The 13,317-nt window shown below is 39.1% G+C and overlaps 1 protein-coding gene and 1 pseudogene across 1 annotated transcript; both read left to right on the top strand.

Annotated features, from left to right (window-relative positions):
• Positions 1-681: 681 nt before the first annotated feature.
• LOC136243938 (uncharacterized) lies at positions 682-1,834 on the top strand (annotated as a pseudogene).
• Positions 1,835-12,595: 10,761 nt separating this feature from the next.
• Positions 12,596-13,317, top strand: LOC136243939 (ATP-dependent DNA helicase RecQ-like). The gene is made up of 2 exons (XM_066035479.1): positions 12,596-12,727; positions 12,799-13,317. Exons 1-2 carry the CDS (start codon positions 12,596-12,598, stop codon positions 13,315-13,317), a joined length of 651 nt encoding a protein of 216 aa, XP_065891551.1.

The raw sequence follows: 13,317 nt of genomic DNA on the forward strand, positions 1-13,317 counted from the left end.
TCTGGTTTGCAGGAGTTTCTAGAGCAAATATATGCACCCAATACTGTGGTTCACATGCTCAGTGGTAAAGCTATTTCTAGAGCACTGCGAGGACATTTTCTAGTTGATGCTGCACTTAATGGTTTGATCATAGCTGATATATTCAATGTGGCTATACCTCAATGCTCAGAAATCACTGATGAAGAAACCGAAGAGACCACACAAACATCACAGGCCCAAAATAATTCCTCTGAAAATCCTGAATTGGAAGAAGCTGCTATCCTCTATGAGAACCTAATGCAAGGATCAGTGACCACAGATCACGTTTGCCAACATGCTACAATAGTCAAGATTAATGATTCTGTTCAAAGAAAGAAAGAATGTTTGAAATCTTTCAGAACAGCAGCACTGTGGCTACAATACATGGATATGATTGATATTCTTTACAAACACATACGAGCAGAGCGTACTGGCAACTGGGATTTGCATCTCCAATCCATTTCAGAGATGTTGCCTTACATGGCAGCCTCAGGGCACAACAATTATACCAAATGCTTGCATTTGTATTTGCAGGAGATGTCTAACCTTCAGAATGATCATCCAGAAGTGCACCAACACTTTCAAGATGGTTTACATGTGATCAGACGTAGTGATCGTTACTGGGCAGGTCTCTCTTCAGATCTTGTCATTGAACAAGTGTTGATGAGAAGCATGAAGACAAATGGTGGTCTCACAAGAGGACGAGGCATGACTGAGCAGCAACGATTGATTTGGTTATTGTCAATGCCAGCATGTGCTGAGGTGAATCGAGCAATGCAAGAGCTCACTGGTGTATCCTATGATTCAGGTGAACAGAACAAGGAGGTTACACAGGCTAGGCTAGTTCGTGACTGGAAGGATACCCAAACACTTCTCAGTTCCCTCCAAGAAAGGAATCCCTTTTCTACTTCTGACACCACCCTGCGCAATATATACTCCGGATTGCATGCAAAAGGCACCGTTAACATTGACAAAGCACAGGATGTTGGTAATGCTATTTTGGATAGAATGGAAGGTGCAGCAGTTACCGAGTACATTTTCAAGAAGAATCACCAAGCAGTCACGTTAGACACAAAATCCATTATAAAGATTGAAAGTGTTGCAGTCCAGATTGATCCTCAACTGCTTTTTCAGAGATTAACCCTAGCTGCGAAAGCAACTAGTAACACTGAGGATGTGTTCAAGTACGAACTCTGCAGTTATCCACCAACTCTCTTTGATACCTCACTAATGCTTAGACAACCACAGAAGACTGCACTAGCTAGTGCAGTTTGGAACACACTGGAATTAGATACTCCTGAAGTACCTGGAGAAGTTCAATTTGTATTAGATGGTGGTTCCCTTCTACAGCGAATACCATGGACTCAAGGGAGTACTTATGGAGAAATATGCACAGTATATGTAGATTATGTAACCAAGAAATATGGAGAAGCTGTTGTTGTTTTTGATGGCTATGAGAAGTCATCAACAAAAGATATGGTACATCTGAGGAGGGCTAAAGGATGTTCTGGAGTGGCTGTGTCATTCACCAAAGATACGAAGATGAACATGAAGAAGGAAACTTTTTTATCAAACAGCACCAACAAGCAGCAGTTCATTAATATGCTTAGCTTCTTCTTGGAAAGAAATTGTAATGTATGCCATGCTTCAGGAGATGCTGATTTGATGATTGTACAAAAAGCAGTAGAATTAGCCAGAGTAGCAGACACTGTGCTAGTTGGTGATGACACCGATCTTCTTATATTGTTGTGCTATCATGCCTGCTTGGAATCACACAACATATTTTTCAAACCAGAGCCAAAGAAAGCCACTATGAAACCCAGGGTGTGGAACATAACTGCTATCAAAGAGAAACTTGGCTTAGAAATATGCAACAACATTCTCTTCCTGCATGCAATACTTGGATGTGACACAACATCACAGCTATATGGCATTGGGAAAGGTACTTCCCTTAAGAAGTTCAAGTCCAGTAAACACTTTCAAATGCAGGCCAAAGTGTTCAGTACAACAACTTCTACGCCACATGACATCATGGCTGCAGGAGAGCAGGCACTAGTGGATTTATACAGCGGAAATCCAAAGGAAGGATTAAACTCTCTCCGTTACAAGCGTTTCTGTGAAAAGGTAGCTACAAATACTACATTTGTTCTTCCACAAACTTTGCCACCTACTTCAGCTGCTGCTAAATATCATAGTTTCCGTGTATATTTCCAAATACAAGAGTGGAAAGGTGTTGCCAGTGAAATGCAGCCAACTGCATGGGGATGGAAAGACTATGATGGAAAACTGATGCCTGTACTTACTGATTTACCACCTGCTCCAGATGAGCTATTAAAAATGATTAGATGTAACTGCCACACTGACTGCAGCAGCATGAGATGCACTTGCAAGAAATACAATGTGAAATGCTCTTCTGTTTGTGGTAACTGCAAGGGAACAGGCTGCACCAACTCAGATACTTCAATCCATGAAGATGATACTGATGCCAACACTGAATAAAAGTGAATCTTAAACCATCTGTATACATACAGTGAGACAGTTTTATAGAATAGATTTTCCACTACCATAATACTAGCCATGGTTGAAGTATAAATTTTATTATAATGAATATCATTGTGTATGTACCTAACTGAATTTGTACAATGTCAGGTTTGGAATTGTAAAGAATTAGATCCATCTTCTTGACAATAGAGAATGAAAACAACCGAATTGTATATAGAACTATGCTATTTATTGGTTTCCATGGTAACACATGCACCTTATAGTCTTCACTATGACACTCTGTTATAAAAAGTGTCCCTTGCTATGGGAAAACTATCATTAGACAAGCAATAAATAGCTTAAACTAAAATTTAATTAAGTGCGTGGGCGGGGCTTATAATGTCAGTTTTATCCAGTAAAATGATGATAACTTTAGAACAGATTAAGCTATGGATACCAAACAAGTGTCATCTTGTTGCTTATAGTGAGAGCAATCATTTGATACCAAATGTAAATAGTTTGGATAATGTATAGCTGAAATAGAAGAATAAATACACATTTTTTGCTAAAAATGGCTAAAAAGGTGATGCAAAAAGGGTACTTTCCCCCAATGGGATTTTCCGGGACTTTTGATATGTTATAGAGCACATTTTTCTGTGCCAGAAACTGTTGAAACCATTTGTGTTGCAATTAGTTTAAGGTCAAACCATAAAATGACTGGACTACATAATGTGCACACATGCACACTTCCATGTAACTAGCTGTAATCCTTCTAGTACAGTGCCATTTATGCAAAGTACAAGTAGCTGCTGTCTATATATTTGTGGACCTGTACTTATAGGCATGGCAATTAATTCGAGGTGGGGGGGGAGCAAGGGCGATGAAGCAATAGGACTAAATGACAGCTTACTTAATGTACTTTCTTGCAGAACTATCTGTTATACAGTAGGGAAGCAGATTCTTGATTTAAGACTTTAAGCAATGTAGCAGGTTTTGCATGGGTGTTGCCATACCTGTCAAGGCCCAGTCCATTATGGTAGACCAGTTACTTCAGCTCCAGTGTCTACTCTAAATGTAAATGATATTTAACAAGAGCCTGCAATACATGAAGTCATACTAAAAATAAATTTTAATGGTCAAATCAAAAGATTATTGTTTAAATCTCTACAGCATTAACCCACTAAACTTATTCTGTCACCTTTCTTAGTCACCACTTTCACTATGAAATCATTTCCCTTGGTCTGCAACCACACTCAACAATAGCACATACTCCTCTTCAACTGAGCTGCATTGTTGTAATAAGCATTTCTTGTAGTTGTAAATTGATTTTGGCTTCCCCAAATTTCAGTATGTGATGATGAATAGGTGTTCTCATGTATTGTTCCTTCTATGATGGTCACACACGGCATTACTTTCAAATAACTGTACTTAATTTGTATAACTGGTAGTGGTAAATACTAGAAAGATAACAGCTATATAGTACTTTGAAAAGAAGTTCTGGGTTATTTCTTCTTTGCCCTCACTGAAAGCTCACTTAAACTTTTGCTGTTCTATTATAGAGAAGCAGATGTTTGATTTAAGACATTAAGGTTTCTTAACAAGTCTACAGCTCAGGGTATATATATATTTGGGTGTAGCCACAATTTGTATACCTGTGCAGACTAAGTCCTTATGAGTGTTATTACACTACAGGTATCACTTAAATTTTAATGGTAAACTAACTGATATATTGCTTGAGTCTCTGTAAAAAGTTAATCACTAAACTTATCCTGTCACCTCTCAGATCACCACATTCACTATAAAATTGTTTCCTTTGACCTGAAACTATGCATGAATATTCATTTAACATATCACACAATCGTGTACATGTAATAATTTATGTTCACTTGTTAGTACTGCAGCTGTACAAAGGCAGTGCCTGTAATTTTCATAAATGGCCGATACTAGAATGATAACACCTATAGTAGAAAAGAATTCTGGAGTATTTCTTCTTGAGAAAGACTTAGTGCTTGAAATCCTTACTACTGAAACTTTTGTATTTCACTGGAAGCTTACTTAACTTTTGTTGAATATGTACTTTCTTCTATGACAATGAAATCGAAGCAGATGTTTGACATAAGACTACACAGGGTATTATTTGTTAACTGTATCCACAAATTGCATATCCAAGAAATTATGGTTGTCGTTTCAGTCCAAGTATCTACTCTAAATGTAATTAGCTGCTATTAGCAGTAACCATGAAGGTTCAACAAGAGTCTGCAATACATGAAGTCACACTACTTAAGTACTGTAAAACTCTTTAGCTACACATACCCTTTAATAAATTGTTTTACATCATATGATTACTTAGATGTTCAAAATTGATGTATTATGATGCAAATAGTCAAACACCAAGGAAATGTTGCATGCAGCTAATACAATTTACCAATTTTAGTTATCTGCTACAATATACAGTGATGATGTATATTTCAGATAGAATATAATCATGAGAGTCATATAGTTTATGAGTGTATCAGCAGTTATACAAGCAGTACATGTACAGGAGAGAGATAGCTAATGACATTGGTGATAAAAATTTCACAAATTATACATATACAGCTGTATTAATACTGGACAAATATAGCTGTTTTATATTCTGTTTACTGTAAAATCATGTCACAATATTTCAGTTCAGGTGTATTAATGGTCGGATAGTGCTATCCTTACAATACCACTTGTGGAGCAGTTCATTGGTTGCAAGCAGTCTGTCCTCTGATGATTTCATTCAACAACTAAATCAGTTGATTACAGCCACCAGTCAAAGCACCTCAGAAGATCAAGACAGTAGTGTTAACCTTTCTGAACCATGCTCTTCTTTGAGCAATCCAACAGCTACCATTGATACCAGGAAGCAAAGATCAAGAATTTTACAATCACCTTCTGAAAGATGTAAATATATTGGGAGTTTGTAAAAGATGGAATAAGGAATAGCGGAATAACTCGCATCACAACGAACGGGCATTTATATGGCTTATGCAATGTTAGGGTGATTGTACTGTTACAGCTGTGAACTCATCCCTCGTAGATATCCTAGGGTGATTGCGTGTACTGTTACAGCTGTGAACTACACTGCTTCGTCACTCATAGATGTCCTAGTGAAATGATCACTATACGCTCTTACTACTACTGTATGTAGCTAAGGCCACTCCAAATAAATTCTCTGTTTCCCGTCCACCGCCCCCATCTGGTTACTGTCAGCTCTAAATAACTCCATTATTCCGTATTCTTCCAATATTTTCCGGTTATTCTTGCATACTGACAGGCTCTGTAAAGGCCATCTTGAAACAGTGTCAGCTCACGTGTCAGCAGTACTATTAAGTCGGTACAAACTGCTATTTTTGCAACTTAAAAAGGAAGGAACAAGCTTAAGCATGCTTTTATGCAGCTTTTTATGGTTGTGCCAGGCAAATAATGGCTTGAAAAGCTGCCAATCTTATAATGAAATAATGGAAATGGACCGCCCGCCCGCATGCAAATATGCTCGAGTCCAGGACGGGAAACAGAGAATTTATTTGGAGTGGCCTAAGCTAGAATATACAGTAGTTAGCTATTATGCACTTGTCAATTTCATGCCCCACCCCCCCCACCCCCGGGGCCCCCCATACCTGAGGTGGGGATTTGACATTGATTTTGTCCCCACCCCTGGGGCAATTGACATTTTGTCCCGGCAATTCATTCACATATACATCTGTATTTCTAAACAATAAAACTGCACTCACCAAAACTAAATGGCCCTTGGCCACGCACGACTATACGGATCGGATCACCAAAAGTGTTTTACTAGGTATACCAAATTACTAGTCGCATGGATTTTAGATGTGCGCTTAGTGCTAGTAATGGACGATAGTAGAGGTGATAGCCATGTGGTCGAAGCGGAAACGGAAAAGAAAGTGCTGGCTATCTACAAGGGCAGGAAGCGGACCGTGTTTTACTAGTACAGGACGAAATTGTATAATGACGAGATACTGAAGGCGTTTATCACAACTTTTCAGGACCAGCTCCATTATGCAGGAGAGGCAGCAAAACCAGACCACTTCTTCCTACAAATGAAGGATGAAGAATGGGGAGGGGAGTTTGTTGATGTTCACCCCACTGATGAAATCGCTGATCACAGCATTTTGCAAGTTCTAGAGGTAGCTAAAGTTTCATTTCACGGTTATGACTACATATATAGCTAATAGCTATATAACTAGTTTCAGATATTAGTAGATGTTAGTTTCAGATATTGCTAATTTATTAAAGTTTGTGGTAATTGTTATTGCTATGACAATTTTGTAGGTAACATGTGAATTTATATTGTCATCAACATAGCCAGAAAAGGGAGTTGCATCATTGGTCAAATCATCACAGATGACCTTATCTTTGTCAAAGGATGGAATTCATTTGATGAAGCCTAATTCTAATCAGGTAAAATTCTAGTTATGTGTAAAACTATTTACTAAATTATTATATGATATAGGATGATGGTAGTGCCAGGTATTGTAGCGATGTCTCTACTGAGCAATTTTTACGCAGCAAGTCCCATTTCTATGGTCGTAACTCTTCTAAACCCCTGAGTTTGTATCAAGAATCAATTAATTTAGCTTCTGAAGAATTGGTGGTGGCAAATCCTAAGCTGTTGGATGACAGAGACGAGTTGCTGAAGCTTGCATGTGTCAAAGTTAATGATGATGGATACAATTACAAGAAAGGGAAGAGCAGATCAAAACGGTTCCATGAGTCTAGTAGTGCAGTCAAACAGGTAAAGCAAACAACAACACCAACTTATGTTAGGACTCAGAGGATGCTTCATCTTGAAGACAGTTTGAAAGATATAGACAAACAAATAGGCTTCAAAGAATTACGAAGAGAGCAGGCAATAAATTCACGTCAATACCAAATTTGTGATGAGATAACACATGAAATAACAAAACTCAAAACACAGCGCTATCAAGAGCAAATAGAACTAAAATCATTGCAGCACAAGGAGCAACAATCGAAGTGGTATAAGAAAAGGAAAGAGACGGATGAGCATGATGATCTGACAAAAGTGCTTCTTCATCATTTAGTTCTGGTCGTAGTTCTCAACCAACCAAACGCTCTTCCCAGCTTTTTCTTAAACCAGTCAAACGAAAGTGCCCATCAAATTTATCAGAAAGCTCAGAAGATCATACAGAGCAAATGGCATTGCAAGAGTCAGATAATGATAACTCTTCCTCTTTGAGTGTAATAGATTTATCATCTACTGACCGTGAAACAAGTGATGAGAGTGAGGAGCATTAGTTATATGTGCATACAGCTGAATATAATTTTGTGACTATTGTTATTCCATGCATGTTAAGCTTTTTGCTACAGTACTATTAACGTCACTACTGTATGTGTATGTTGTACAAGATTTGTGTCATGAACTATGACATTTTTACATGTAATGATATAATTGATTCAATTATATACGCACATGATTAATATGTTATATGAGTCACACTTTTATGTCTTGAACCACTGCCACATTTCATACAACATACTGTACAATATAATGTGTTCCATTTTGGCTCCTACATTATATATACACATGTATTATTTATCTTTTATCAAGGTGGAGAACCACTGTCTGCATTAGTTTGTAGTGATCCTTTGCCTGGTCCATCACAAGATTTAGAGAAAGTGGTTTCCACTTATTACGATGAGTCCAAATATAGTGGTCAACATATGAAAGATATTTGTGGTGGTGTTTCAGTCTGTTGTTGCTCCAGCCTGTCTCTTGGTGATTATGCTTTAGCAAGATCTGAATTCTGCAGTCGTACGCATCCCCAACCATGTAACAAATGTGCTGAGTTATTGAAGGTTGCAAACATAGTACTAAAAGAGGGATTTATTACACTGCACGAAGCTTACCAATTAGTCTCACCAAACACAAAATATGATACAGCAAAAGCAAAAAGAATGCTTTTACAGCTACCGTTAGCATCCATAAGAGTTGGTCTGCCTAATAGTGGTACAGCATTCACTCTGTTAGTGGAACACCAGCAATCTTTGAATTATGATAAATTGTCAGTAATGATCAATTCATTACTTCAAGTTCACAAGCTACCATGGTGGGTATTGATAAATCAACTGTTCAAAAGTTGCTAGGCATTGCACAGTCTGATCATGAAAGACAGTACATTCGCTATGCAGTCTTTACAGCATCTGGAGTTACACCCACTCAGGCTCGCAAACAGTTTGGTTTTGATAATATGACAGAGAAGGCTCGACAAGTAGAAGCATGCATTAATTCTGTTCGTGCTATTAGAGAAGCAATTGATGAGCTTGCCAAAATTCAAGATGAAACTTTGCTAGCAACATTTGGAATCTCTCCTGATGAGACTACAGTATCTTCAGATTCTGAAAGCTCTCTGTGCTCCCTTTCAGAAAATGAAGAGCTTGAGAGACTACCTCAAGAAGGTATTCTTGAAATGAAAGAGTTTAAGGAAATTGTACACAACTGCCATTTTAATTGGTTCAACATTGTGGAGAGCTGTCCCAATGTAAATGAAGGAGCTTTGGCAGCTACTTTAAACAAAGCCTTACTTGATAATACTTCAGTATGTTTTGATAGCTCCAAGGTTTCAATGCTTCTACAGTCCCGGGATGCCTACCATAATGCTACAATGGATGCATATGAAAGTGAAAGAATAGCAAGGGCTGTCAACGGCGAGATTGTGACAGAGTCTGAGGCAGATGTGAGTCCTGAGGAGCTGGTTGGTTTGAATGACATAGCTAGTGAAAAGGGAAAGTTGCTAGTTCAAAAGCAAAAGGCAGCAGTAAAATCACGTGCTCGAAGATTGAAAATGAGGATGATTGCAGAAGAGAGGTTTCTTGCTCGCAAAGTTACAAAGTGTACAAGTAAGGTACAACAGGAATGTCCTGACATAGGTAAAACAATTGAGGATTTTGTGTCAGCAGGCAGTGTAGGAGCAGACCAATGGAGACGGACAGGAGTACTTACATTTGATGGAAATCTTAAAGTTGGAAAGAAAGTCACTTATCAGAAAATTAAACAGCACCTTGAAAACGTGTACAATCGTCATTTTTCATATGGTACTGTTGTCCAGCTTTGCATTCCAAGAAATAAAAGGCGGAGGTCAGCATCCAGGTATCAAGGGTTAGCAATGGTTACAACAAGAAGAGCCCGAAAAGGATTTAATTTAAAGTATAATCCAGAGTCACACTGGTCGGCTGCCCTGTATAAAGGTTTTAATGATGTGCAGTATTCTGATGGAAGAAACATTCTGAATCTGAATCGTGACGATGCCTCTGGATTTCGATTGGACACCCTCACCACACACAAGCAGTATGCCACCCCAGTAGTTGCAAATAAAGAAATTCTTACTACACGAACAGATTATGTCAATAAACATCCTTCCACACTTCAAACTACTTCTTACAATTTCAGTGAGACCAAAACTACAATGGAGATGTGTGTAGGGGTAGTTAAGGCACCTGAAATTCACCAAAAGAACCCTTCACAACATGCAGCTGATTTGAACATGTTGTGTACCATGCCAGAGCTTCAATCTGTATTCATCAATATGGAGACAAACAAACCCAAAGAAGTTGACTGTATAAGAGTAGATGGAGCTGGTGATGAAGGTCCCAGGCATGTTGAGGTTCAATTTTATTGGACGAAGCATCATATAATGCAGAAGAAAGTTGCTACACTGGTAACCACCCGTAGCAGTGGGTCAAGCTACTTGAACAGAGTAGAACTTCAAAATGGTTGTTTGTCATTAGGCCATGCAAATCTCTTCATTCCATCTACATTGATTGGTTCTTGTGTAGATCCAAACACTGGAGAAATTGATACGCAGAAGCTTAAGGCAAACTTGAGCAATGCCATTGATGTTTACATTGATAGAGTTGATGGTTGCCCTTGTGGTAGCACAGCCATTAAACTGTACCGTGGTAGTGAAGAATCTCAGGAGCTACAGGATCGAGATAAACTGTTAATTTTTCTCAAGGGATCAAAGAAGCAAAAGGATCAGCTACAAAGAGATGACCCAGAACTGTATTCATCTTTTCAGAAAGTGTGGGATGTGAGAAATGCCCACCTTATACATGATCTACCCTCTCAGTATATTTTTTATTTGGTTTACTGCTACAAGGAATCCTGCCTTCACCCTTTCTGCCAAGCAGGCAGACCACCAGAACCACTGAGGTGGTACCAAGGTGGTCCTTTGATTACAGGATTACCTTATCCAGTTCCTGATCCTGAGCGTCCTTGGGGCTCTACATCATGTCCAACTTGTGACAGTTCTGCTCAATGTTTTGGGCATTACAAGTCAGTTTTTGTAGATGTAACAGACAATTCTGTGCTCAAGAAATTGCAGCAGCCGCCGTCGACAATGCTGAAAAGATACTTCAGTAATGACAATGGCTATACTGTGGAATGCATATCAGAAAAAGTTCTGTTACCAGTTGAAGAATGCAAGATTTGGTTGGAGCATTTAAAAACAATCGTGGAAAATCGTAAGAGGGGTGCAAAGAAAGCTGTTGCTACAAGAAAATCAAAGAAGATTGAACTAATTTCAGCATCCAAAGCAGCTGCCCCCCAAGCTGACATGGATTTACCCCACACAGGTTTTGAAAGTGACAGTGATGAAGGAGAAGGTAGCGATCAATGGGAAAGTACGTATTGTGCTACATGTGGAGAAGATGAGGGAGAATCAGAGCAGCAAGAATTTTGGATTGCATGTGATCTTTGTGATGCATGGTATCACTTGTCATGTGAAGGCTTACGAGCTGTACCCACTGATGACACATACATTTGTATTAGATGTCAAAATTGAAGTTTTTATTGTTGAAACCAAATCATTAGTATAATACAAGATTAAAACTGAAATGTTGTCAAATCCCCTACTAGGGGTGTGGGGACATAGTGGGGATTTGACGGCTGATTTTTCCCCAGGGGTGGGGAATTTGACACAAAGATTTGTCAAATCCCCTGTATTCCCCCACCCCCCCGGGAGGTGGGGGGGGTGGGGCATGAAGTTGACAAGTGCATTAGTTTCGTTTTCGAGTCTTCATCCTTCCAGTGGAGGATGAAACGAAACAACTGCCACGCCCCCTTTGCTCATGACGTTGGTACTATACTTAACATACAGTACCCGCTTACGAAGTGCAAAATTACATTGGATTATAGCTCTTACTAGCTACTACTGTATGTAAAGTATGGTACCAATGTTGCGAGCAAAAGGGGGTGTGACAGCCGTTTCGTTTCATCCCTCCACTGGAAGGATGAAGACTTAAAACGAAACTAATAGCTAACTACTGTATATTCTAGCTGTGCTAGCGCAATGGTACTTAGCTACATACAGTAGCAGTAAGAGCGTATAGTAATCACTTCGCTAGGACGGCTATGAGCGACGAAGCAGTGTAGTTCACAACTGTAACAGTACACGCAATCGCCCTAACATTGCAAGGATATCTACGACGGATGAGTTCACAGCTGTAACAGTACAATCACCCTAACATTGCATAAGCCATATAAATGCCCGTTCGTTGTGATGCGCGTTATTCCGCTATTCCTTATTCCGTCTTTTACAAACTCCCAAATACATTAAAGACGGTCCTGCAGACATTTACGTAATTTCCGCACTGTATATGGAAAACATTTACGTACTTTACTATGAAGAACTTTTACGTCAGCTGTTCCGTCCTCAATACGGGATAATTTTACGTACTCACCTCCGTAGTCTCTACGAGAGAATCTTACGTCCATTTGTCACGTGATCCACTTCATGGCTCTACATACAGAGTTGCGCTCACGTGAACCATGACTTTGAGCGAAAATCTTTCTACTGTCGTGGCAGTCATATAAAACATTAGCTGGTTCTTTTCTTTCACAACCAATAAATTAAATATTTTGCAGCATAGTGTAAAGACTTTACCGCATCCTCTCCCCAGCCGGCCCCACATTTGATTACATGAATGTATTACATGAATGTCAATTGCGCACGCCGCTTACTGATCTAGCATCCCACGAGACTTTAATTACTTGAATCACGTGATTTTTGGCGGTTTTTCGCGCTTAATCTAAATGGAGTGTGAAGTTTGCTGTGATCAAGCTGCTGTCTTTTTATGCTATGACTGCAGCACTGAAGGAAGGCCTCTTTGCTTCAGTTGCTCAGAGTTGTTGCATCGTAATCCTAAAAGAATTGGATATTCACTGGTAAGACACACATACATTCTATAAAATATGACATTATAAAATGTAAATACTACATTTAGATGTCTATTCAGGATAACCCTGACAACTCTCAGAGCTCTGAGCACAGTAGCAGTTCTCTAGATACAGATGAAGCTGGTAAAGTTTTGGCATTGGTCGAATCTTTTTCGCTTTTGTCCTTTTATCCATACCAGAAGTCTATCATTGATGCCATGTTAGAGAAGAAGGACACAATTGTTATCCAGTCCACCGGCAATGGTAAAAGCTTATGCTTTCAGTTTCCGCTTGTCCACCTACTAAAGAAAGCAATAGTAATTATGCCCACAATTAGCCTCATGCGTGATCAAACCATACAAGTAAATGAACACGGAATCAAAGTGGCATATATGGGCTCAGCAGCTAAATATCAGCAAATGACAAAACTGGCTCTAGATCCTACATCAGATGTAAGGCTTATTTTTGTTACCCCGGAGTGGCTGTTTACTGAAAGGTTGGGCAATAAAGCAAAGGTACAGGATCTTGACAGGGCTAACAATCTTGCATTGATTGCAATCGATGAAGCACACTTGATGTACGAGTGGCACTCTTTTTGA

This window comes from Dysidea avara, chromosome 14 (assembly GCF_963678975.1).
Source record: "Dysidea avara chromosome 14, odDysAvar1.4, whole genome shotgun sequence".
NCBI classification, from domain to species: domain Eukaryota; kingdom Metazoa; phylum Porifera; class Demospongiae; order Dictyoceratida; family Dysideidae; genus Dysidea; species Dysidea avara.

Bases quoted from the DNA above. Each gene is read 5' to 3' on its own strand.
- LOC136243939 (XM_066035479.1), top strand. From the start codon at position 12,596: ATGGAGTGTGAAGTTTGCTGTGATCAAGCTGCTGTCTTTTTATGCTAT. The intron at 12,728-12,798 runs GTAAGACACACA...ATGTCTATTCAG, and splicing joins AAAGAATTGGATATTCACTG to GATAACCCTGACAACTCTCA.